The sequence below is a fragment of the Lathamus discolor genome, chromosome 1 (assembly GCF_037157495.1).
Source record: "Lathamus discolor isolate bLatDis1 chromosome 1, bLatDis1.hap1, whole genome shotgun sequence".
NCBI lineage: Eukaryota > Metazoa > Chordata > Aves > Psittaciformes > Psittacidae > Lathamus > Lathamus discolor.
The window spans coordinates 165,835,000-165,859,613 of NC_088884.1; the positions used below are offsets into that span (position 1 = coordinate 165,835,000).

The following is a 24,614-nucleotide window of genomic DNA, read 5'->3' on the forward strand; positions in this document are numbered from 1 at the left end:
GCTGCTGGAAAGCTGAAGGGGACCTCGGGAGGGATGTGGGCTCCTCGCTGTGGCAGAGCACTCTCACCCGGTCCCAGGGAGCAGGAGCTGGATGCTCACACTGGATGCACACATTGGGTGCAGTCACTGGGTGTGCACACCGGGTGCACACACGGGATGCTCACGCTGGACGCAGTCACCGGGGTGCACACACGGGATGCACACGCTGGCTGCAGTCTCTGGGTGCACACACGGGATGCACACGCTGGATGCTCACGCTGGATGCAGTCTCCGGGTGCACACACGGGATGCTCACGCTGGATGCTCACGCTGGCTGCGCGCACACTGGATGCAGGCACTGACTGTGCTCACCGGCCGCAGGCACCGGGCGCACCTCCTGCTCCCACCCACCCGCGGCCGCAGCTTCCCCTCCGGTTCTGCAGAAGAACCGCGCCCGCGGCGGGGAAGACCCGGGGCAAAGGCCAGGGCTGCCCTCGGCGAGTCAGCGCCCGCGGCGGAGGCGGCGGGGGCGCCGCACGGTCAGAAAGCCCCGGTGCGGGCTGCGGGACCCGGCCCCGGGAGGCGGGGATGGACTCGAGGCCGGCAGCAAAGGTCGCGGAACTTTATACAGGAGAGACCCACGAGCGGCCCCTGGCGCTGCTCTCCCGGTACGGGGGGCGCGGGACGGCCCCAGCCCCACGGCAGCCCCCGGAGAACGCGGGCTGATGGAGCCGGGGGTTCCCTGCACGACTCCTCGGGGCCGGCGATCCCCGGCCCGGGCTCTGTCCCGGGGCCGGGGCCGGTGCCCGCGGTGCTGCTGCTGCAGCGGCAGCCGCAGCCCGGCCCGTACCTCCCGGTGATGGATGGGGTCAGCACCGCGGCCCCCTCCGGGGCTCCCCGCTCCCCGGGGCCCCGGCCAAGCACAGGCAGCCCCGACGCTGGGCTCCGGCGGCTGCGGCTCACTGCAGCACACACACCTCCTTGTCCTCGTCCTCGTCCTCATCCTCATCCCCGCCGCCGGGCGCTGGTCCCAGCGGCGTGGGCACCGCCGGCGCGTCCTCCGCAGCCGCCACGTCCTCCCGCAGCGCCATGAGCAGGTCGCGGCTCTCGCTGGGCGGGAGGTTGCTCAGGTAGTACTGGGGTGCCAGCGCCACCAGCCTGCGGGACAGCGACAAGGAGTGACCCGGGGGGTCCCAGGGCTCCGCCGCGCTCCGGGGCCAGGTCCTCATCCCCCAGCGCTCACATTTGGGGCTGGATCTCCGAGACCACGCGCAGGCAGTTGTCCTGCGAGATGGTGAACTCGTGGTAGAGCACCCACGGGGGCAGGCGCCGGGGGGGCTGCCGCAGCAGGTAGCAGCAGGCGGGGGGCAAGTGGGCCACGTGCTTGTGCGTCAGCATCACGTAGTTGCCGGAGCCGTCGATGTCCCGGGCTACCTGCGGAGCGCATGGGATGGGAGCGGGGATGGAACGACCCCCCTGTCCCGCAGCTGGACCCCACAGCCCCTGTCCCACCTTGAGGAAGTATCCGGAGATGAGGGCTCTCTGGATGTTGCGCACATTGGCGTCGGTGCCAAAAGCGGGGGGGGACACGGGCAGCTCGATGCGCTGCATCACCTCCAGCAGCTCCGCGCGCACGATGCCGGCCAGCCGCAGTGCAGCTGCGCTCACTGCGTGCTTGCGGCACCAGCCCTCGTCCGCCTCATCTGCGGGACAGCACCGTGGGGACAGTGAGGACAGCACCAATGGGGACAGCACCACGGGAACAGGTTCAGCACCCTGGGGACGTGGCTGGGCAAGAAGAGACCCCAGCGGGTGGCCTGGCTGGGCTGGGCGGTCCTGGGCCATGAAACCAGGCGCTGCAGCCCCCATAGACTGCATCCCCTCAACGCAGAGGGGACAGTGACCAGAGGGGAGGGCCCTAGGCTCGAACCCTCCCACAGCTGGGGTGGGCACTGGAGGGGTCACAAATGTGGCTGCAGGGCTCAGTCCCGAAAGGAGCAGGGGACTCAGGATACAAGGGTGAGGCAGGGACGTGGAGGGGGGGAGCTGAGGACACCCCAGCGCCGCACTCACGCTGCTGGAAGGCGTTGAAGATGTTGATGAGGGTGAAGTGGTCTCCGTCTGGGTGCAGCAGGGCCCGGCGGTGCATGGCCACAGCCTCCTCCATGTGCGTGGCAGGCGGCAGGAAGCAGGGGGAGGCTGGGATGGAGCAGAGTGAATGTCACCATGGGTCCCCAGCACCGCCCCCGCCAGCGCTGGCCCGGGGGGGCTGCAGCCCCCCCCCACGGTACCGGTGAGCATGGCGGCCAGGCTGACCATCTCCTCCACACAGTCGAACTCGCAGGACGCGATGAGCGCCTTGGCCAGCTGAGGGTCCAGCGGGAATTCCGACATGATGATCCCCACCTCCGACAGGTTCCCGTCGTCGTCCAGCGCGGCCAAATAATCCAGGTCCTCCAGGGCTTGCATCAGCGATTCGGGGGCTGCGGCGGGGTCAGCGGCTGCAGCACCACGCAGCACCCCCCATCCTCCTCCTGCACCCATGGGACCCTCCAGCCCCTCCCCAGGACAAGCTGGGCTGCAGGCAGGGTCGTGGCCACGGCTCCGGTCCCCGCCAGCCCCGGGCAGTACCTGGCCGGTCGAGGAAGTCGCACTGGCCCATGTCGGCGATGTCCAGGCGCTTGAGCAGCAGCACGAGGCGGCTGAGGCTGGTCTCGCTGACGTGGGGCGCGGGGCTGGGCGGCAGCCGCTGCTCGTAGAAGGCCTCTGAGTAGAGGCGCAGGCAGGTGCCTGGGGAGAGGGGCCGTGAGCCTGCGTCGGCAGCGCCGGAACCCCCGCAGGGATGGAGCCCCCCCAGGTTTGGGCACGTTGAGGTCTCACCCGGGGGGCTGCCGGCGGCTCGCTCCATGCGGGACTGTGCCTGGCTCTTGCTGATGGGCCGCAGGACCTGGGACTCTGCCCGGATGCGCGGGTTGTAGACCTGCAGCACAGGGAAGGTGAGGAGGGACCGGCACAGAGGAGCCCCCCCTGCTCCTCCACCCTGGTGCTGCAGCCACCAAGGCCTGGGCCAGGTCCCGTGCCCTGCACAGCATCCCCCAGCCTGGGTCTGCACTGAGCAGATGACCCAGACCAATGCTTTCATGCTGTTCCCTCCCCAGAATCACCATGGCCTGTCCCCACCTCCCATGCCATGCCATGCCATGCCATGCCATGCCATCCCGCTCCTCACGCTGCGCAGCTCCAGGCCGGTGTCGATGACGAAGCGGATGCCGCCCATGGAGAAGGAGGCCTCGGCCAGCCCGTGGCTGACGACGACGCGGCGCTCGCGGCCGCCCTCCTCCAGCCCCTCGTAGAGCCTCTGCGCGGCGCGGCCCACGCCGGGGTGCAGCGGCAGCACCAGCAACGGGCCCAGCCCCGGGTGCAGCGCGGCCGCCTCGCTCCGCAGGGCACTGCACACGTCGGTGATCTCCTGGGATGGGCACAGAGCTGAGCGGGGCCCTGCGCCTGCAGGGACCCTTCACAGCAGAGCCCAGCGCCTGCAGCTTAACCCCAGCAGCTCCTGCATCCCTGGGGCTCCCCACACACAGCTGAGAGGGGTCATGGAATCCCAGCATGGTTTGGGTTGAAGGGAGCTTAAAGCCCCTCCAGCTCCAAGCCCTGCCCCGGACAGGGACCCCTTCCACTGGAGCAGCTTGCTCCAAGCCCCTGTGTCCAACCTGGCCTTGAGCACTGCCAGGGATGGGGCAGCCACAGCTTCTCCATTCAACCCCTTCCAATGTCCCAGCACCCTCAGAGTGAGGAACTTCTGCCTCGCACCTCACCCAACTCTCCCCGCTCTGGCAGGTTAAAGCCATTCCCCTGGTCCTGTCCCCAGACCCTCCCCTGCCCCATGTCACAGAGCACCCCCTGCATGCCATGGTGCCCCCCACCTGCTCGCTGGCCATGAAGAGCAGGATGTGGCCAGGCTCCTGCCGCCGGTGGATGCCCAGCACTGCCTGGCACGCAGCGGTGATGCGGTCGCGCGCCGGCGGGTCCCGGTACAGCAGCACCGGGGGGTCCCCGTGCGCCGGCACCCGCACTACGGGGGGGTCCCCGCAGAAGGCGCGGAGCCGCTCTTCCATGGCCAGCGAGGTGACCACCACCACCTTGAGCGCGGGCCGCTGGCGCAGCACGTCCTTGAGCAGCCCCAGCAGCACGTCCGTGGGCACCGTGCGCTCCTGCGCCTCGTCCAGCACCACCACCCCGTACTGCCGCAGCAGTGGGTCCGACGTCATCTCCCGCAGCAGCATCTCATCCGAGCAGTACCTGCCATGGACCGCCCCGTCAGTGACACCCGGCACTCACCGTGTCCCCCTGCAGCCACCAGCCCCCCCCCGGCCCTCCCAACCAGGCCAGGCTGGATTAAGGGATTACCCTGCAGCCGGCGCTCAGCAGGATTAGAGCGTGCTGTAACTGGTGCCGCGGCGCAGGCCCCAGGGCCAGTACCTGAGGATGGTCTCGGTGGTGCAGCAGTCCTCGTGGGGCACGCAGTAGCCCACCTCATGGCCCAGGTTCAGGTCCATCTCGTCCGCCACGCGCAGGGAGAGGCTGAGGGCGGCCAGGCTGTGGGGCTGGGTGCAGGCCACCAGCCCATGGGCGAACTGCAGGGACAGGGCGTACTCCGCGCACCACTGCGGGATCTGCAGGGGGGAGGACGCTGCTGAGGGACCGGGGCAGCGCGGCCACGGCCCCGGGCACCGGGACGTTCCCTTCCCACCCTCATCACGGAGCAGCGCCCGCTGTGCTCCTGTGTCATTTAAATCCCAGTCTGGTTTGGGTGGAAGGGACCTTAAAAGCTCCTCCAGCTCCAACCCCTGCCCTGGGCAGGGACCCCTTCCACTGGAGCAGCTTGCTCCAAGCCCCTGTGTCCAACCTGGCCTTGAGCACTGCCAGGGATGGGGCAGCCACAGCTGCTCTAGGACACCTACTCCAGTCCGTCACCCAGGGCGGTCCCCAGGGATCTGGCTGTTGGGGCCATCCAGGAGCACCCAACAGTCCAGGCAGGACTTTCCCCTCTCTGTTATTGTCACTTCTGCACCCAACAACCTGCAAATGAGCCCCCAAACCTCCTCACCCCATGCCTGCAGCTTTCTGCCGCCTTACAGCACGCAATGGCCCCGGCTCTCACATTAAGGACATGGGACAACAGCTCTGCCTCCACCTCCCCAGGGAAAACACGGCTGGGGGTGCATGTGGCCAAAGCCACCAGCTCAGCCAGAGCAGAGCAGAGCAGAGCAGAGCCTCCAGGCCCTCCCCACGTCCTTCAGAACGTGCTTTAACCTGTGGTCAGCAGCAGCGGGCTGGACAAGGGCACGGTGCAGGTCACCATGCTCGGCTATAACCAGCATGGATGGAGCTGGAGTGGAGCAATGTGCCTGTCCTGGGCAGTGTCAGTGGCCAGCTCCACGAGACCCAGACCCTGCAGCAGCTGCAGGTCTAGGGCAGGGGCTTGAGCATCCTTGTATGGGGCCAGAGGGATCACAGAGTGTCCCAGGAAACCCCACGTGAGGGATGGGGCAGGAAGCACCCAGAAGCAGCCACTGCCCAAGCACCCTCCAGGCGGTGCAGGATGGTCCCAGGGCCATGTGGGTGTCTCTTGGCCATAATAATGGGGAAGGGACCTGGCCTGTGCATCACCTCTTCCCATTCTGGGTGGGAACATCACGTCTGAGGGGTGCTGGGGCACCAACGTGTGGGATCAGCTGCTCTGCATGGATGGAGCCGTGCCCCCTGGGCTGCTCAGGGCACCGTGGCACAGCAGGGATGTCCCGAAGGCAGCTCAAGCCCTGCACAAAGGCTTTAGTCCTGAAATCCGGCACCCTGTGCTTGGCTGGTGCCACGGGATCACACCCAAGGGAGGCGGTTTGGGCACAGGGCCCTGGAGCCAACACCCACAGCCCCGAGCCTGGCGGCTGCCACGCAGCACTCAGCGCGCACCCAGCCCCGCGGCTCCGGCAGCTCCCAGCAGATCCCTCCCTGGCCAAAGTCTGCCTGATGGCGTCTCCGACGCCGCGCCCGGGCTGTCAACAGAACCCGCTCCCGGGAGCACCCCGGCCCTGCAGCCACGTCCCGGTCCCGGTGCCGTGCCCTGCTCCCAGCTCGTGCCAAGGCTTTGCCCGGGGCCCCAGCACCTGCTCTGGCACATCCTGGCACTGCCAGGCTCTGCAGCAGCCCCACACCGGGCTCACCGTGGGGCACGCTGCTGGGCACGGCGCCTGTGGCACCTCACACCCCCCCATGCCCCCAAGCCAGATGATGCCATGGGGGAAGGAGCACGGGCAGAGCATCCCTGTGCCGGGGTCCCACCACGCAGCGCCACAACACGGCCCTGCTCACCTGGGTGCTCTTGCCGGTGCCGGGGGGCCCAGACACCAGGACGATGCCGCTGTTGCCTTCCAAGTGCTCCATGAAGCTGTACTTGGTGGTCCAGACGGGCAGGTCCCGGCGCTGCCGCAGCAGCTCGTAGTAGCGGGAGGAGAAGGGCAGCCCATCGTAGGGGTTCACCTCCAGGTCGCCACCGCAGCCCAGCGCCGGCTCCTCCTCCTCCTCGTCCTCCTCCTTCTCCAGCGCGGGGCCGGGGCCGTTCCGCCGGGGCGCGGACCCCGGGGCCCCGTTGCCGGCCATGGCGAGGACACGGCGCCGAGGCTGCAGGGGTGGGGAGGTGGAGCGGGGCAAGGACGGGCCGGGGCTGAGCCCTCCTCGCCCGCGTCCCTCGGAGGAGCCCGGTGCTGGCCACCGGCCCGTTACACCGGGGGGGGGGGATGGACCTGCGGGGCACAGGGGACCAGGCAGGGAACCCGGCTGGGGTGCGGGGACCAGGGGAATGCAGGTGGGGAACCGCGACGGGCTCTGAACGGGAACCGGGCAGGAGAGCGGGGCAGCGCGGACACCTCGGAGGCAGGCGGACAGCCCGGGGCCGGTCCCGGCAGACGGACAGAACGGCACGGGCCGGGCCGGGCCGGGGGGACAGTGGTGAGGAACGGACCGGGGCTGGCACAGAGCACCGGGACCGGACGGGTCGGGACCGGGTGCCCCGGGGCTGCCCCCCCAATCGCGAGCTCCGGTTCCGGTTCCGGTTCCGGTTCCGGCCCGTCCCGGCCACCGCTTACCTGCGCGCGCCCCCGCCGCCTCGGGCCCAGCCTCGGGAGGCGGTCAGGTGACGGCGCCGCCGTCACGTGGCCCTGCCCGAGGCAGCCAATCAGCGTCGAGGGGCGGAGCCCAACTGCTGTTGGACGCGCGACCCGGTGCATGTGGGGTCGGAGTGACCGGATGGGTCCGATCCCGGCGGGGTCGCTCTCGGAGCCCGCACCGAGCCCGCACCGAGCCCGCACCGGGCCCGCACCGAGCCCTACCGCCGGGCGCGCGCCCCCGCCGCCGTTCCTCCGCCGCGGTCCCGGTGCGCGGCCCGGCCCTGGGTGCGGGGATATCCTGGTGCCTCTGCGAGCATCCCCGTGCGGGGCATCTCGGTGCCGGTGAGGGGCAACCCGGTACCGGGCATACCAGTGCCGGGCCGAGCGTCCCGGTGCCGGTCCGGTTATCCCAGTTCCGATGCTGGACATCCCCCTGCCGGTCCGAGCGCCCTGGTGCCGGTGCTGTACAGCCGGTGCCCGGGACCCACGCCCGCAGCGGGCGCTCTCCGCTCGCGGTGGCTCCCGGCGTGCGGCGGCGGGGCCGGCAGGTGGAGCTGCCAGACCGGCAACGGCCCGGGCCGGGCACGGCGCTCCCGCCGGCGCGGGGGCAGCTGGCGGGGACCGGGCGGTTCCTGGCTGGCCCCGGGACTTCGGCGCCGGAAGCCGCTGGGAGCTGTCCGGGATCCCCGGCTGCCGGCGGGAAGGGACACTCTGGGCCTGGCTGCGGTTACCGGTTACAGCTCTGCCCCACTGTCCCTCGCACCGGCTCCAGTTGCAGCAACCCTGGTGCAAGGTCCTGTCCCTGGGTCAGGGCAATCAACAGCACAAACCCAGGCTGGGGGATGAAGGGATGGAGCAGCCCTGGGGAGGAGGACTTGGGGGTGTTGGGTGAGGAGCAGCTCCCCATGACCCGGCTTCAGTGAGCGCTTGAGCCCAGAGCCCCCCCGTGTGCTGGGCTGCACCCCCAGAGCGGGAGCAGCAGCTCGGGGAGGGGATCCTGCCCCTCTGCTGTGTGATGAGGAGACCCCCTCTGCAGCCCTGCTCCAGCCCTGGGGCAGCAGCACAAGAGGGACGTGGAGCTGTTGCAGCGAGGCCAGAGGAGGCCACGGAGCTGCTGAAAGGGCTGGAGCAGCTCTGCTCTGGAGCCAGCCTGAGGAGCAGGCTCGGGCTGGGTGGGGGGTCAGCACAGGGAAGGATCCTGATGCTGCCTCAAGGCTCTGATGCAGATGGGAGAGCAGCAGCCCGGCCAGCGCAGGTCCTGGGGGCCGGGGCTCCTGAGGCCGTGTAGGGGGAAAGGGCCCAGCTAGGGCTGGCGCGGGGCGAGCATCCGGTCCCCGTGGCGAGCGGCTGTGCAGCCGGCGGGAGGAAGGAAGTGGTCGATGCTGAACCGTTGCTTCACTCCCCATCCCGGTGCTGCCAAGAGCTCAGGGCTGGGCACCGGTACCCAGAGCCCTGGGTGCTGCCGTGCACCCCGCCGCCTCGTGCACCGTTGAGCCCTGTGCACCGAGGGATGGGAGGGGGCATCTCCGGGTGGGGAGGCTGAGGCCATGTCCCAGCAGCGCTCGTCCAGAGCAGTGTGGTTGGAGAGGGACTTCTGTCAAGAGCCTGTAGGGGCAGGCCCAGGGGAATGGCTTGAACCTGCCCGAGGGGAGACTGAGCTGAGCTCTTAGGCAGAAGCTCTTCCCTGGGAGGGTGCTGAGGCGCTGGCACAGGGTGCCCAGAGAAGCTGTGGCTGCCCCATCCCTGGCAGTGCTCAAGGCCAGGTTGGACACAGGGGCTTGGAGCCCCCTGCTCCAGTGGAAGGGGTCCCTGCCCGGGGCAGGGGTTGGAGCTGGAGGAGCTTTAGGGTCCATTCCAACACAGTCTGGGATTCTATGGTCTCAGCCCAGAGATCCCTGGGCTTCCTGTCTGGAGCTGCTCTTGCTCCCCGCTCCAGCCCCGTGTCCTGCTCTGCCGGGCTCTGGCAGCGGTGCTCAGCCGCAGGGTCTCGCGGCGCAGCAGCATCACCCGGGGCAGGAGCCCCATCAAAGCCTGTGGTCAGCACCGGAGACCCGTCAGAGCCCAGGCCCTGGGGGATGCCTGGCGGGGCGCTGGGGGCTCCATCCCCATCACCCAGCACGGTCCGGGGGGGGCCCGGAGGCCCCGCTCCGTGCGCTGAGGAACCGGAGGTTTGCGCAAGCCGGTGAGCCCCACGTGACCCGGGAGCAGCGCGGCGGCGGGAGGCACCCGCGGCCACCCCGCGCCCGGTCTGCTCGCCCCCGGCCATGGCCCCGTGGCTGCCCACCAAGGAGGAGAAGTACGGCGTGGGTGAGTCACGGCAGCGGCTCCCGGCCCGGTTTGGGTGGACGGGACCTTGAAGCTGCTCCAGCCCCAGCCCCTGCCCCGGGCAGGGACCCCTTCCACTGGAGCAGCTTGCTCCAAGCCCCTGTGTCCAACCTGGCCTTGAGCACTGCCAGGGATGGGGCAGCCACAGCTGCTCTGGGCTCCCCGGAGGAGTGTGGGGCTGGGCGATGCTGACAGTGACCCCGCGGCCCCGCAGCCGTGGGCTGGGACACGACAGGTGATGGTGGTCGGGCGATGGTGACCGGTGCCGGGGTGCAGGAAGGGACCGTGTGCCCCTGATGCTGGGGCTGGGGCAAGAATGAGCCCCGGGGCCAGTGGGGGGCTATGGGGTGGGTGATGGGGACCCAGGGCATGGGGCTGAGAAGGGCTGGTGGTGGCAGCACTCATGTCCCTGGAGCAGGGCTGATGCTGAGTGGGATGTGGGGAGCTGTGGGGCTGGTGCTGGGTGGGATGGAAAGCTGCGGCATGTTGTGGGAGGCTGTGGGGCTGAGCGAGGCTGGTGTTGGCTGGGATGGGGAGCTGTGATGGGCTGTGGGGCTGAGCGGTGCTGGTGCTGGGTGGGATGAGGAGCTGTTGGGAGCTGTGGGGCTGAGCGGCGCTGGGCAGAGCTGTGGGACAGGGTGGCGCAGGATCCCTGCAGAGCTCTGGGTTGGGCTCAGGCTGCTGGGGGGCAGAAGCCTGCACCCGAGGGGTGCTCGGTGCGTTAAGGCAGTTGTTGGCACACGGCTGAGCTGCTCTCGAGGCGGTGTCTGGGGCACCCCGGAGCCACCTCTATAACGTACTCCAGTCCTGTGTGAGCACTCGCTCCCCGTGCCCCGCTCCGGCCGTGGCAGCCCTGTTCCTCTTCCCGTTTCTGGCCGGGGCAGCTCCCGTGCCCTGCCCGTGCCCTGCCCGTTCCCCCCCCCCCCCCCCCCCCCGCCCCGTGCCTTCCCCATGCTCTGCGGCAGCACCGGAGCCAGGGCTGAGCCCGCAGGGTCCTGGGCAGCGCTGGGGCTGGGTCCCGCTTGTGCCTGGTGGAATCCTGCCCTGGTTGGGCCTGGGGGTGGGAAGGGGCTGGGGGCTGGGGCTGGTCCCAGGGGCAGGGGGTCGGGAGGACTCGCGGTGCTCCCCGTGTGCTGTGGCCAGAGCGAGGGTCCCGGCGGCTCTGGGGGTGTCTCGGGATGAGCGGGCCTTGGCTGGGGCTGGGGGTGGGCACAGGGGGGTCGGGCACGGCCGCACGGGACTGAGCCCCCGGTGCTGCGGCCAAGCCCGCCCTGGCTCCGCCAGGCAGAGCTGCCCCTGTCCCCGCCGCCACAAACAGCGGCAGCGCAAGCACAGAGCGGCGGGCGCAGCCCACGGAGCCTCGTCCGGAGCGGCCCCGAGGCTCCGCTCCCGCTCCTGTTGTCCCTGTGCTGCAGAGACCGGGGTCCCTCCCACCCTGCTCCGTGCCTGCCTGGGGATCTCACCCTGTCCGTGTGGGGCTGGGACCCTGCTCCGTGTCTGGGGGCTGAGCGATGCTCACTGGGGTGGTGCTACCCCCAGTGGGGGGGTTGCCCATGGGATGCACCAAAGGACACTGTCACAGGGCCTGGGGGGCTGTGCTGGTGAGGGGGGGTTCGAGCTGGGGCTCCCCATGACTCCCTTCCCCTCTCCTGCAGCCGTGTGGAACTTCCCCCGCACGAGCGAGCATCACCTCGCGCTGCACATCGGGGAGACGGTGCACATCCTGCAGGCCTCCGAGGGTAAGGGGCTCCCTGCCCCCGACCCTGCCCTCTGCACCCTGAGCCTCGCTGACACCGTCCCCTTCCCTCCCTGGCAGGCTGGTACCGCGGGTACTCGCTCAGGAACAGGGCTGCCTGGGTAGGTGAGGGCTTCTGGGGGGTGCAGGCACGGCGGTGTTTGCGGTGTCCCTGCTGGGGACACGCACCGGGCACCCTGTGGCATGGCCAGGCTGGGACCCCCTGTGGGACTCCCGATCCTGGTGCAGGGAGCACCCACCGCGACCCATCTCCTACCACGGGGTGGGTGCTGATGGCTCTGGCTCCCCCAGGGCATCTTCCCGGCTTCACTCATCCACCTGAAGGGTGCCGTGGTGGAGCGCAGGGGGTAGGTACCGGGCACGGGCACAGGCATGGCAAGGGGGGTGGTGCCCACCTCTGGTGCCGCAGGGCTCCAGGATCCCTGTGCCCCTCCCCAGGGCGGAAGAGAGCGTGGTCCCCACCGAGATGCCCATGGTGCAGGAGATCACCACCACGCTGCGGGAGTGGGCCACCATCTGGAAGCAGCTCTATGTGGTGAGCAGCGGGGGGATGCGGGGCCTGGGGACACCGGGGCACAGGGGTGACGCAGGTGCTGCCGCAGGCAGGGCACATGGAGTGGTACGGTCGCGTGAGGCAGATGATGTGTGAGCTGATGGAGCGGCGCTCGCAGCTGCTCTCTGGAACCCTGCCCAAGGACGAGCTCCTGCAGCTCAAGAAGGAGGTGGCCGGCAAGATCGACTACGGCAACAAGTGAGAGCGGGCACGGGGCAGATGGGGACTGGGGGTCACCCCTCTGCTGCAGTGTCCCCACTGCCCTGTGGGGGCCAGTGAGCGTGCTGGTGGCTGTGCAAGGCACCAAGCCAGAGGCTAGTGCCTGGTGCCACTGGTTCTTGTCCCCTCACCATGGATCTGCTGCTCGTGGGGACCCATCACCCCCTGTCCTGCGCCCTCATCCCCCCTGTCCGTGCTTGGGCAGGCCGGCCCCGGTGGGATGCACAGACCCGTGTCCCCCAATCCCGTCCCCCGCAGGATCCTCGCGCTGGATCTGGTGGTGCGGGATGAGGATGAAAACATCCTGGACCCCGACAGGACCAGTGTCATCAGCCTGTTCCAGGCGCACAAGAGGGCTGCGCAGACCGTCACGCAGCGCATTCAGGAGGAGATGGTGAGGTCCTGGCACGCTGCCCCGCGCAGGGCTGTGCCATGGGGCCGTGCCGGGGGCTGCCATGGGGCCGTGCCGGGCGCTAACAGCGCGGTGCCCTGCAGAGCCCGCAGCAGAGCGCGCTGGGCAGCGGCGCCCGCCCGGCTGCGTCCTCCTGCCACAGCCTCTACCTCTGCGTGCGCAACTTCGTGTGCAGCATCGGGGAGGAGGCGCAGCTGCTGCTGGCGCTCTACGACCCGGTCCAGCAGCGCCTCGTCAGGTGGGACCCGGCCCCGGCACCCCGCGGGGTCCCCGGCCTGTGCCGGACCCCGGTACCGCTGGGGCAGGCGGTCCCTGGGTGCGGTGGGAGCTGGCAGGGGACGGGCACTGCCCCGCCGAAGGGCTCCAGCCTCTGTCGTGGTGGTTGCTCATGGGCTGGTGCTGGCAGCCTCATCCCCACTGAGCCCCAGCTCTGCCGCCCCGGTGCCTGCTCCCCTCCGCGGGCTCCTCACCCCATCACCTTCCCTCGCAGTGAGAACTATGTGATCCGCTGGGCCAGCACCGGGGTGCCCCAGGACATTGAGCTGCTCAACAACCTCAGGGTCATCTTCACGGTGAGTGCACCCCCCCTGGTGCTGGCGCTGCTGCGCCGGTGCTGGTGCTGCTGGTGCTGCATTCTGCACCATGCACAGGCCCCTTGAGGCTCCACTGCAGCCCATGTCCTGCGAGCAGCCGCGTCCATGCTGCTCTCTCTACGCTGCTCTTTTCTTCCGTCACATCTGCTCAGACCCCACTCCTGGCACCAGGATGAGGCATTCACCATGAGGCTGCCCTTGCAGCCCCCCTGCCCGGTGGCAGGTTTCTGGGTGTCCTCACCCCCATCCCTGCTCCGTCCCTCTCCGCAGCAGCTCCTGTGCAGTGGGAGGTGCTGAGGCAGCATTTTCCCTGCTGTGGCAGCAGGGCTGGGCTGAGCTGACCCTTGTGAGGGCCCGGGAGGAGCCGTGGATACACGGAGGAGCCAGGAAGGTCTTTGCTAAGAGCAGCATCAGCAGGTCCAGCTCCCCCGGCTCTGCCGCTGCTCACTGCCCATGTCGTGACCCCGTGCTCTGCAGCGTGACCCTGCCCCATGCTGCAGCCCCGTGCTGCAGCCCCATGGAAAGTTCTCGCAGATGGCAGCACCCACAGAACCTGACCCCAGTGGGTACTGGAGCCTGTGGCCACCCCACCAAGCCCTGCACCGTGTCAGACCTGCTCCCTCCCAGGGCACTGCCTGGCCCAGGGGTGCCCCATGAGGCCGTCGGTCTCCACTGACCCATTGTCCCCATCCCTTGGGTTTGGGGTGGTGCAGTGCCCGGGCACCGCACCCGCTGGTTCATGCCCTGGGTACCCCCACAGTCACCCGGTGCCAGATGAGGCACATCCCCACGTGGTGCTGCCCGTGCCAGGCTCACGCAGCCCCTTGTCCCCCCAGGACCTGGGCAGTAAGGACCTGCAGCGGGAGAGGCTGTTCCTGGTGTGCCAGATCATCCGGGTGGGCCGCATGGACCTGCGGGAGAGCCACAGCCGCAAGCTCAGCACCGGCCTCCGCCGCCCCTTCGGCATCTCGGGTGAGGGCAGCGGCCGCAGCCGGGTCTGCTGGGGAGAGACCCCCAGCGCTGCCCAATCCAGCACCCTCAGAACCCCCCTTGGCCACCCGGCTCCATGGGGCTCCCAAAGGGTGCTCAGCATTGGAACAGGCTGCCCAGGGCAGGGCTGCAGGAATCGTCCCTGCAAGTGTTCACACCCCATGGAGATGAGGCCTCAGCGCCATGGGGCAGTGGTGGCCAGTGCTGGTTGGACTGGATGAGCTTAAAGGGCTTTTCCACCCCGGCTGGTTCCATGATTCCATGGCACAACTGCCCTGGGTGCTGCTCCTGGGAGGGTTTTGCACAGAGGACCCTGGTGCCGGGGCTGTGTCACCCACGGCAGCCACCCAGTGCCACCACCTCTGTGCCACTGCAGTGATGGACATCACGGACATCACCAGGGGGAAGTGTGAGAGCGACGAGGACAAGCAGCACTTCATCCCCGTGCACTTGTGAGAGCCGGGGCAGGTTCATGGGCTCCAGTGGGACTCAGGGTGCTCCGGGTGCTGATGCCTGGCTGTGGGCAGCAGCGTGTGGGGCAGCCGGTGGGGCCCTCCCCAGGTCACCCCTCCCTGACATCCGCAGGGCCACTGCTGACAACGATTTTCTTCACAACATGATCAGGAAAGCGGTGGAGGGGAAGGACATGAACCACAGGGGACAAGGTAGATCCCCCTGTCCCTCATGTCCCCAGTGTCCCCCATGCCACGCTCCTGGCACAGGGATGCTGACGTGGCAGCAGGCACGGGTGTGTGCTTCGGTGCTAAGTGCATCCGGGGCTCCGTGTGGGGATGGTCCCAGCCACTGGGATCGGCCACCTCCCAGTGAGCTGAGGCTGAGCCAAGACCCGGCGGGGCTGGTGACCGAGCATGGCTCAGGATGAGCCGGCCCAGGCCCTGGGGCTGACGTCCCCGCTCCGGCCTGGCAGGGTTCTGGGTGTCGCTGAAGGTGCTGTGGGGGGACGTGAGCCACGTGCGGAAGCAGCACCCGCACCTCGTGGACCGCAGCACGGTGCTGGCGCGCAAGCTGGGCTACCCCGAGGTCATCATGCCAGGCAAGCGGCGGCGGGGGGACCCTGGGGGGGCTCTGGGGTCTCAGCCTGCGCTGTGGGGAGCCCCATTGCAGAGGGCCCCGGGCGCGCGGCTGGGGCTGTGCCCACAGAGCTGCTGGAGTGGCTGATAACCGTTTGTGGCTTCTATTTGGAACTAAAGGGAAACGCTGTGATAATGGTGTGGGGTTTGCACAGGGAAACAAATCCCTGTTAAATACTCGTGTTCTTCACTGCTCTGGGCTTCCAGCAGCTCCCCGGTGCTCTTCTTTGCAACACCTGATGTAAAGTTCTCAGCAAAGACATTCCCAGCCCTGCACTGTAGTAAAGAAATGGGATGCAAGTGGGAGAGAGCCCCTTGCGTTGTGCCTGGGGTTGGAGGAGTTTGATTATGGGCAGGTGCCACGAGCTGCTTCCAGACCAAGAGGAACACCGGGTCTGAAGAGCTGTTAACGGGAGCATCTGCCTGGAGAAGGGAAACACAGGAGCCACGTTTGGATGCTGGAGAGGGACCTTCAACAGAGACTGCAGTAACAGGGCCAGGGGTGATGGGTTCAAGGGGAAGTTCAGGTTGGAGATAAGGCAGAAGCTCTTCCCTGTGAGGGTGCTGAGGCGCTGGCACAGGGTGCCCAGAGAAGCTGTGGCTGCCCCATCCCTGGCAGTGCTCAAGGCCAGGTTGGACACAGGGGCTTGGAGCAAGCTGCTCCAGTGGAAGGGGTCCCTGCCCGGGGCTGCAGGCTGGGGCTGGAGGAGCTTTAAGCTCCCTTCAGCCCACCCCATGCTGTGACTCCTGTGTGATGCTGAGTTCTGCACGGGTTTTGCTGTGGCTGCCCCAGGAGACGTCCGGAATGACATCTACGTGACACTGGTGCAGGGTGAGTTCGACAAGGGCAGCAAGAAGACGCAGAAGAACGTGGAGGTGACGGTGTGCGTGTGCGACGAGGAGGGGCACGTGCTGCAGGTACCGGCTGGAGCACCGGGGCTGCGCCCATGGCTCTGCCTTGGCCACGGGCAGTGGCTCTTAGTGTATTGGTGCCAGTGCTGGTGCCAGCACGGCTCGGCTGGAGCAGCCCCTGTGGTTACTGGGGCAGCCTCTCTGGTTACTGGAGCCCCTGTAGCTGCGCTTGAGAATAAAGCTCTGTGAAAGTGGTGGGAAGGGATAGAGGGGAAATCCTCCTCCTGCCCATGGGGAGAGGCAGAGCCCGCGGCCACCCTGCAGCCCCTGGGGATGGGGTGTCCCAGCTCTCCATTGATGGGAGAGCCAGGAGGGAGGGATGTGGGGGCTTCAGGAGGATGGGGGGAGGCTCAGACCCTGTTCCCTGCCCCAGGGCTGTTCTCTCCAGGCTGTTTCCTTCCATTTCAAACATAATCCCCAGCCAGCCCCTGCGGCACAGGCTGTGAGTTGCTGAGGGTCCCATGGGCATCCCCACCTCCTTCTCCATCCCTGAAATGCCCTTCCCAGGGCAGTGGAGGTGATGGGATGGGGATGGGGAAGCCTTTTGCTGCCTTCTGAGCCTGGCTAGGATGGGACAGCGGAAGAATGTCGCTGTACCGGCTGGGGGGGTTGAAGGGGCAGCAGTGCTGGGGGGCTCAGGCAGGACTCTGAGACGTGAGCAAGGGCTGGGGGGGACACCACGCCCTGACCATGCTCTGCCGCCCCTGCAGAACATGATCTACCCCGGCGCGGGGGTCGGGCCGACCAGTGAGTACCGCTCCGTGGTCTACTACCAGCAGCGGCACCAGCGCTGGATGGAGACGGTGAAGGTCTGTCCTGGGGCCGTGGACAGCAGGACCCGGCTGCTGCAGGGGGGTCCCCATCAGGGGTGATTTTCAGGGTCCCCAGCTCAGGGAGATGCTGCCGGTGTCCAGGGGACCCAGGGCACCCATGCTGGATGCTGCAACCTTGGTGATGCTCCTGCACCGCCGCTGCTCCCCGTGGGCCTGTGGCCGTGCACCACCAGCCCTGCACAGCACTGGGGGCTGTTCAGCACCACTGGCTCAGCGGGGATCATGGGGTTTGGGTGTCAGGGAGGGATCTTGCCCAGCCGGGCAGCTCCTCACACAGGCTCCATCTGCTCTCCCAGATTGCTGTCCCCATTGAGGATGTCCACAAAACCCACCTGAGATTCACCTTCCGGCACCGCTCCTCCAGTGACTGTGAGTGTCCCCTTGCTTTGGGAGTTCCTGCTCGAGCGAGGCCAGAGGAGGCCACTGAGCTGCTGTGAGAGCAGCTCCAGGGCCTGAAGGGGCTCCAGGAAACCTGGAGAGGGGCTTGGGACAAGGGCCTGTAGGGCCAGGCCAAGGGGAATGGCTTGAACCTGCCCGAGGGGAGACTGAGATGAGCTCTTAGGCAGACGCTCTTCCCTGCCCATGCAATGCGTCCACCCTCGGGCTCCTCCTCACCCCATTCTCTGCCCCAGCCAAGGACAAAAGTGAGCGGATCTTCTCCATGGCCTTCGTGAAGCTGGTACAAGCAGACGGCACCACACTGCATGATGGGGAGCACGACCTGGTCCTGTACAAGGTATGGACACACACACAGATGGGGATGCCACAACAGGCAGCTGCCAGCCTGGGGCTGTGTCCAGGTCCCTGCTGGAGCCGCTGTGCTGGTGGCACGTACCTGACATTCCCCAAAGGGTTCGAGTCTTTCCCTGCCTCCCTCTCGTCCTTTCTGTCCTGGCGGGGGCTCCTGCCGTGCTCCCTGCAGAGTCTCTGATCCCTTGGGAACGACAGGTTCTGTTTAGAGAAAGGTGACTTGGATGTAGGTGATGTGGGAAGGGACGTCCGCAGGCAGGTATCTGCTGCACATTGCCTGGCTTCACCAGCGGTGCTCCCTGTGGAACTGCTTGGGATTTACTCTGAGAGAGCCGAGGGAGAATGTGGGGAAGGAAAACTGCCATTCATTTGGAAAACACACTCCAGTGCCAGAGTGCGAATGACCCCACAAGCACTGCCCCCCCCCCCCACCCCCACCCCCCGGCCTTGGTGTCCCCTCCTTGCCTTGGTGTTCCCCCACCCTGGACTGGGTCTGGGGAGTGGGAGGTCTGAGCTGGTCCCCATGACAAGGCTGGACTCAGAACACCTCACTGTGCGTGGCACCACCTCAGCCCCTCGCTGGCCATGGGGCTCCATCCTCCCCAGGATGGGCCCTTCCCTCCCCAGCCCCTCGCCTGCTCTGCTTTTAGCTCAGGTTTCTCTGCTGTTCCTGGTGATGTGACCAGTTTCAGGTTAGATCCATCTCCCTCCCGAGCCCTGCATCTCCCTGGGGTGAGCAGGTCTGTTTCACTGCTGCTGCGGCAGCTGAGCCTCAGCCAGCACTTCCGCGACGTTGATGGAGAAATTCTTCCTCTTCATCACAGCGTTTCCCTCTTGGCATCTTCCTTGTAGCCCCTTCAGGCACTGGGAGCGGCTCCAAGGTCTCCCCAGAGCCTTCTTTCCCCCCGGCTCTCAGCCCGGCTCCAGAGCAGCTCAGCACGTGTGGAGCTGTTGTCCTGCCGCTCCTCCCTGCTCCTTTCGGGCCAACCCCCCCGGGTTCTTTAGGTGCTGCCCTGGCTGCAGATCCGGTCTCGCTCCCCCGTCCCCCGCTGCCGCAGGAGCGCCGGGCGCCGCCGGGCCCTGCCGCTGCCGTCGGGGGCAGCCGCCGCGGCGCTGCCCCATGGTGGGGCTGGCGCTGCCCTCGCTGCCGCGGCGCCTTCGGCACCGTCCTCACCCCGGAGCGGGGGAAGCTCCGTGCTCCCGCGCTGGCTCCTGCTCCTCCCGGCACATGCCGGGGCCTGGTCCCGGCGCCAGGAGCTGTTTCCGGGCCTTCAGCCCCTCGGAGCTCCCGATCTCGTTCCGGTCCGTAACGCTCCGGCTTGAGCCGCCCTCGGAAGCCGTGCGGGGCTCCAGGAGCAGCCAGCAGCGAACAGCTCCGTGTTCTCCATGAGACCCCCAGCAGGCAGCCTTCCAGAGGCAGGGCTCAGGCAGGGGCGCGGGGATGCCCCGTTACCGAGCCGCAGGCGAGCGGCGCAGCTGCAGCCGGGTCCGGCCCTCGGACCATCCACACGTCCCCAGTGAGTCCTCCTGAGTGTGACCTCTTCTTAGTTCTTCAGCTGGAGAGCAACGACACAACGAGGTTGTTCTGCCGCCATGGAGAGACCCTGGCTGGCGCGGGTGGCAGGAGCATCCCACGTTGGGATGCTGCTGGTGATGCCGTGGGACCGGCTGGTGTCCAGCTGCGTGTCCGTCCCTGCTGCACGGCTCCACCATGGGCTTCATTCCCGGCCCCAGGCTCCTCTGTGTCACCAGCTCTTCCTCCTGCCACTTCTTGTGCCCTCCCGGGATGCAGCAGCCTCCACTGGCTGGGATGCAGCATTGCTCTGGTCAGTGTTCCCAGCGGAGCATGGGCAGGGAACAGCTCTGTGGCACGCTCTGTTGGGGCTGATGTTGGGTGAGACCCTGCTCTGCCTGCACGGGGCTTTGCCACCCCTTGGGATGGCTCCCGCCTCCCATCCATGAGGACGCCGTCAGTGGGAGCCACCGTTACCCACGTCTGGCTCTGCCGACCGCCTGCCCCGGTCCACTCTGCACAGGGACGTGATGTGGGGACAGATCCCATCCCATGGGGCTCCTGTGGGGCCGCCCAGTGCCAGCTGTGCTCTGCCCTGCAGGGGGACAGCAGGAAGCTGGAGGACGCCAGCGCCTACCTGGCCCTGCCCTCGGTGCGGAACCCGTCTGAGCCCAGGCTCCTCTCCGGCTCCTCCTTCCGTGTGAGCAGCGGCACGTCCGGCCTGACCGTGTCTGCCCGGGACAGCTTCCAGATCTCCACAGTCATCTGCTCCACCAAACTGACCCAGAACGGTGAGGCCTGGGCTCGGGACTGCGCTCCTGGCAGCCGGGAGCTGCATCGGGATGCTCCCGTTGCACGTGGATGCTGGGAACGCCGGCAGAGCTGGGATGGAGAGCACTGAAGTACCAGCTGAAGTGGCTGGGGACACCCAGGCTCGCTGCGCTGCTCTGGCACTGCTCCAGTGGGGTGCTGGGATGTGCTGCGCTGCAGCTCTGTGCCTCCATTGCTCCGGGCTGTGATTCAGAGGGTTTCTCATTTTCCTTTCCTCATTTGAGTGAGAGTTCTCTTCGGCTCCTTGGTCTCCTGAGCCCTCCTGCCTCAGCAGCACATCAGTTGTCTGAGGCAGAGGAATGGGAACAAACAACATCAGGCTCCAAGTGTTCCAGGCGTGCTCCTGCCTCAGGGCTGCAGCAGCCGCTGTGGGAAGCTGCAGCTTCCTGGCTGGATGCCCCATCCCTGGCAGTGCTCAAGGCCAGGTTGGACACAGGGGCTTGGAGCAAGCTGCTCCAGTGGAAGGGGTCCCTGCCCGGGGCAGGGGTTGGAGCTGGAGGAGCTTTAATGTTTCTCCCAACACAAACCAGTCCATGATTCCCCTGGCCTGGGGCAGCACCGCATCCCCTGGGATGGGACTTTTCCCTGTGTCTCTGGCTGCCCTTGGCACTGAGGGTGGCACTGGGAGCCGGGGGCTGGTCCATCCAGGTCTGGAGCAGGTGAAGCTGCGCTGATGCTCCCGTTCCTCCTGCAGTCAATCTCCTGGGGCTGCTCAAGTGGCGCTCCAAGCCCAGCCTCCTCTCCGAGAACCTCCAGAAGCTGATGACCGTGGATGGAGGGGAGGTTATCAAGGTACAGCCGGGACCTTCCCCACTCCCCATGCCGGGATCGGCCCTCCCACCTCCTCCCCTCCCTGCTCCTGTGCTCACAGCCCTCCTGTCTCGTACAGTTCCTGCAGGACACGCTGGATGCCTTGTTCTCCATCATGATGGAGCACTCAGACACGGATGTCTATGACACGCTTGTCTTTGACGCCCTGGTGAGGGACCCGCATCCCCATGTGGGCTGAGCATGACTCTGACCCACTGACAATGCAGGATGGGCTCGGGTCAGACTGGGGCAGGTTTGTGATGGGATCACTGACCTGACCAGTGCTCAGAGCCAAGCAGTGCCCGTGGCTCCATCACCGTGCCCTGGGCCCATAGAGCCTGGCTGACCAGGTACGGGCAGGGCTGTGGCTCTGTGGGATGCTGTCCTACAGGGGAAAACCCCAGAAAGATCCAAAGGTGTTTCTGCTGCACCAAGACAAGAGTGACCCCAGAGATGGGACCGGGGGAGGGTTGGGGTCAGGGCAGCTGCTGGAGGACACAATGCGTGGGTTGGTGATGGTCAGAGCTCTGCACCAGCTGCCTGTGAAGTGTCCTGGTGCCCCTGGGCTCAGGCTCACTTTGGGCTTTCCACCTTGGGGCTCTGCCCATGCTGGCAGTGGAGGGCGGGCAGGGGCTGTGTGCCCCCAGAAGCCCCTGTGTGGGGTCATGTCCCAGCACCCTGCTGCTCACCCCGACCCATGCCCCCTGCCCCCAGGTCTTCATCGTGGGGCTGGTGGCTGACAGGAAGTTCCAGCACTTCAACACCATCCTGGAGGCCTACATCCGCCAGCACTTCAGTGCCACGCTCGCGTACAAGTGGGTACCCAGCGGCTGGGACATGGGGATGGGGCAGCAGGGACAGGAAGGGATGGGGATGGGACAGGGGAACGGGGAGGGATGGGGATGGAGTGTGGGGAGCGCCGGTGGGAGCTGAGCCACGGCTCAGTGGCCATCCCAAAGGCTGCTTGGCTGAGCCCTGGCCACACGTGTCCCGTCCCACAGGAAGCTGCTGTCGGTGCTGACACAGTACGTGGAGCGGGGGAGCCGGGGCGAGCCCTGTGACCTGCTCCTGCGCACCTTCAAGGCCTTGGAGTACATCTTCAAGTTCATCGTCCGCTCCCGGCACCTCTTTGCCCAGTAAGTGCTGGTGCTGCTTCCCCTGGTGCTGGTGCTGCTTCCCCTGGTGCTGGTGCTGCTTCCCCTGGTGCTGGTGCCGCCTCCTCCAGTGCTGGTGCCGCGTGTGCCTGAGCATCACCCCTGGCAATGGGGCCTGCAGGGGAGGACAGGAGGGGTCCCAGGGGTCCCTGTAACACAGGAGCATCCCTGGTGCCTGCTCCAGGCATGGGGGGGAACATGGGCAGCAACCGCCTTGTCCTGGCTCAGCACAAGCTCTGCAGGGGGTTGTGAGAGGGGCTTGGGACAAGGGCCTGTAGGGCCAGGCCAAGGGGAATGGCTTGAACCTGCCCGAGGGGAGACTGAGCTGAGCTCTTAGGCAGAAGCTGTTCCCTGTGAGGGTGCTGAGGCGCTGGCACAGGGTGCCCAGAGAAGCTGTGGCTGCCCCATCCCTGGCAGTGCTCAAGGCCAGGTTGGACACAGGGGCTTGGAGCAAGCTGCTCCAGTGGAAGGGGTCCCTGCCCGGGGCAGGGGTTGGGGCTGGAGGAGCTTTAAGCTCCCTGCAGTCCAGACTGGTCTGTGGTTCTGTTATAAGCACTGTAAGGGGCTGGGAGCCTCGATGGGTCCTTGTTGCTGCTCAGGACGAGGTCACAGCTCCCTGCTGGGGACCTCCAGAGCTCTCACAGGACCTGGTTTCACTTGTTCCCCGCGGGGACGGGGTTCCTGTCCAAGTACGTGCTGGCACAACAGGGCTGTGCCAGGCCGTGTGCTGGGTTCAAGCGCGGCTGCCCCGTTACCAGGAGCCGCGAGTCGCGTTCCTCTTTCATTCCCAGTATGCGGCACCGAAAGCCGAAGTGTCCCCAGGGAGCAGTAGGAGGCGCGGGCTCTGCCCGTGGTCGGTGGGGCATGGGGGCTGCTCCAGCCCCGGGTCCTGAGCACCGCGCAGAGGTGCTGGGACGCGCCGTGGTCCCACCCGTGCTCTGTGCCCTGCTCGTGGGGAGGAGCTGAGGGGGGTCCCGGCAGCCCCAGGCCCCTCAGAGCCCCCTTTGCCCCTGCCCTGTCTCTTCCATCCCGGCGGCCGGGGCGTGCAGCTCCGGCTGCCAGGTCTGACAGAGCCCCCTCCCATCACCCTCCTGCCCCATGCAGCCCTTCCCAGGGGGTCCCGCAGGGCCCGGCGGCTGCTCCAGGGCTCTGGGATGCTGCAGCACCCGATGGAGGGATCTCCCTCCTCGTCACACGGAGGAAATCCCCGGCTTGTAGAGCTGCTGGCGCAGAAAGTGAATTAGATGCAGCACCCAGCCCTGCGAGTTAGTGCTGGCACAAAGCGCTCCCTGCAGACAGTCAGTGCTTTGATTCATCTTCCCTTTATCTTGGCGATCTCAACCGCAGTAACAAGAGCTCCTCAGATCTTCTAAATGCTTTAAATGCTGCTACAATTTGTACACATCTGCGATTGGAAGGAATTAGCTGTAATTACAGTAAGCTGCTGCAGATGCTGCAGCTCTGTTTCTGGGTGCGCCGCTGGCAGCTCAAGCAGGATGATGGGGGTGATCGGAGGGAGCTCAGCTGGATCAGGAGGTTCATGGCCTGAGCCCCGTGGGCAGCTCCGTGGTCACTGCCTGGGGAAGGGGCTCCCTGGTTCGGGCAGGAGGTTTGGGAGCGGGAGATGCTGCGCTGCACCTCCAGGGACCAGGACCAGGGCAGGTGGGGACTGGTGGAGCCCCCGTGCTCATCCCCACACTGGGACCTGTGCTGTGTGCCCCACGGTAACTCTGAGCCCCGCCATGGCTGGGGCAGGGACCTGGGGCTTGGTGACACACAGTGACATGATCCCCGTTCACTGCTTCCTCCCTCACAGTTCCTGCGGCCACTTCTGCTTCTGCTGCACACGGGGGGGCTTCCTGGAGGTGCTGTTGTCACCCCAGAGCTCGCCCCACACACGGGGGTACCCGTGGCCACATCCCCCCCTCACCACCCCAGTCACTGCTCGCAGCCCCTTGCTCAGCCCCTGTTCCTGCAGCCAAATCCCCCCACGGCTCCAACACGGACCCGCTCATCCGCTCTCCTGTCCCCGTCCCCCCCAGTGCCCTGCGAGCGCTCCCCCTTTGCCTCTGTCTCCCAGCCACGCGCTTGTGCAGCCCGGACCCTGCGGCTGCTGAGTGTCCGCAGTGGCCTCCTCCATGGGGATGTCACTGGGGTCCTCAGTAGCTCCCGCCGCGGTCTGGGCTGCAGTGGGGTGTCCTTGGGTGCCACATTGACCCTTCCCTGGCAGAGCAGGTAAATGAGAGGAGGCCACGGAGCTGCTGCAAGGGCTGGAGCAGCTCTGCTCTGAGCCAGGCTGGAAGAGCTGGGCTGGGGCAGCCTGGAGAAGAGAAGGCTCCTGAAGGGGAGGCCTTAGAGCCCCGTGTTTGGGGGGGCTGGCTCAAGGACTGGGCCCATTTTCCTGATGGAATCCTCCAACTCACAGCATCCCCATGGCCTCCTCTGGCCTCGCAGCAGCAGCAGCTCCGTGTCCCTCTTGTGCTGCTGCCCCAGAGCTGGAACTCTGGCACTTCAGGACTGTGAACAAGTCTATTTAAAACCTGCAGAGTCCACATGTGAGTGCGTGTGAGGAGGGTACCTGCCGCAGCAGCCTTTGGTACGGGTCACTGTGCACATGTCAAGTGCTGGTGCCCAGCAGTGGCTGTGCTGGGTCCTGCAGTTGGATGCAGATGTGGAAACAGTCACCAAGGAGTGTGGTGAATGGGGCTCAAAGGTGGTGCTGAG

General features: G+C 67.1%; 2 protein-coding genes across 4 annotated transcripts in view; one reads left to right on the forward strand and one right to left on the reverse strand.

The window, feature by feature from the left end:
* Positions 1 to 587: 587 nt before the first annotated feature.
* On the reverse strand, positions 588 to 7,187 carry DQX1 (DEAQ-box RNA dependent ATPase 1). Its single transcript, XM_065663316.1, has 12 exons — positions 7,128 to 7,187; positions 6,355 to 6,663; positions 4,465 to 4,658; positions 3,909 to 4,284; positions 3,209 to 3,448; positions 2,860 to 2,959; positions 2,611 to 2,769; positions 2,271 to 2,462; positions 2,053 to 2,178; positions 1,492 to 1,682; positions 1,223 to 1,413; positions 588 to 1,137 (listed from the first exon to the last, which is right to left on the reverse strand). The coding sequence occupies exons 2-12, from the start codon at positions 6,640 to 6,642 to the stop codon at positions 939 to 941; spliced, it is 2,256 nt and encodes a 751-aa protein (XP_065519388.1). The 5' UTR covers positions 6,643 to 6,663; positions 7,128 to 7,187; the 3' UTR covers positions 588 to 938.
* Positions 7,188 to 9,342: 2,155 nt separating this feature from the next.
* LOC136005664 (dedicator of cytokinesis protein 2-like) overlaps positions 9,343 to 24,614 on the forward strand; it is a 47,121-nt gene continuing 31,849 nt past the window's right edge. For all 3 annotated transcript variants that reach the window (XM_065663328.1, XM_065663338.1, XM_065663347.1), the window contains exons 1-22: positions 9,343 to 9,455; positions 11,129 to 11,212; positions 11,290 to 11,330; positions 11,521 to 11,576; positions 11,668 to 11,764; positions 11,832 to 11,980; positions 12,260 to 12,395; positions 12,497 to 12,651; positions 12,904 to 12,985; positions 13,843 to 13,978; positions 14,373 to 14,448; positions 14,582 to 14,661; positions 14,925 to 15,050; positions 15,881 to 16,005; positions 16,710 to 16,808; positions 17,129 to 17,201; positions 17,465 to 17,568; positions 19,697 to 19,886; positions 20,621 to 20,718; positions 20,816 to 20,905; positions 21,451 to 21,551; positions 21,738 to 21,872. In XM_065663328.1, coding sequence (XP_065519400.1) covers positions 9,413 to 9,455; positions 11,129 to 11,212; positions 11,290 to 11,330; positions 11,521 to 11,576; positions 11,668 to 11,764; positions 11,832 to 11,980; positions 12,260 to 12,395; positions 12,497 to 12,651; positions 12,904 to 12,985; positions 13,843 to 13,978; positions 14,373 to 14,448; positions 14,582 to 14,661; positions 14,925 to 15,050; positions 15,881 to 16,005; positions 16,710 to 16,808; positions 17,129 to 17,201; positions 17,465 to 17,568; positions 19,697 to 19,886; positions 20,621 to 20,718; positions 20,816 to 20,905; positions 21,451 to 21,551; positions 21,738 to 21,872 — 2,276 coding nt within the window. In that variant the 5' untranslated portion in view covers positions 9,343 to 9,412. The remainder of the gene's footprint in view (positions 9,456 to 11,128; positions 11,213 to 11,289; positions 11,331 to 11,520; positions 11,577 to 11,667; positions 11,765 to 11,831; positions 11,981 to 12,259; positions 12,396 to 12,496; positions 12,652 to 12,903; positions 12,986 to 13,842; positions 13,979 to 14,372; positions 14,449 to 14,581; positions 14,662 to 14,924; positions 15,051 to 15,880; positions 16,006 to 16,709; positions 16,809 to 17,128; positions 17,202 to 17,464; positions 17,569 to 19,696; positions 19,887 to 20,620; positions 20,719 to 20,815; positions 20,906 to 21,450; positions 21,552 to 21,737; positions 21,873 to 24,614) is intronic.

What these genes read in the sequence shown, in the direction of transcription:
- DQX1 (XM_065663316.1), bottom strand. Translation starts at nt 6,642, where the DNA reads ATGGCCGGCAACGGGGCCCCGGGGTCCGCGCCCCGGCGGAACGGCCCC. An exon ending in ACCACCGAGACCATCCTCAG is followed by an intron (nt 4,285 to 4,464) that starts GTACTGGCCCTG and finishes GGTCCATGGCAG; the next exon opens with GTACTGCTCGGATGAGATGC. An exon ending in TCTCCGGATACTTCCTCAAG is followed by an intron (nt 1,414 to 1,491) that starts GTGGGACAGGGG and finishes TGCGCTCCGCAG; the next exon opens with GTAGCCCGGGACATCGACGG.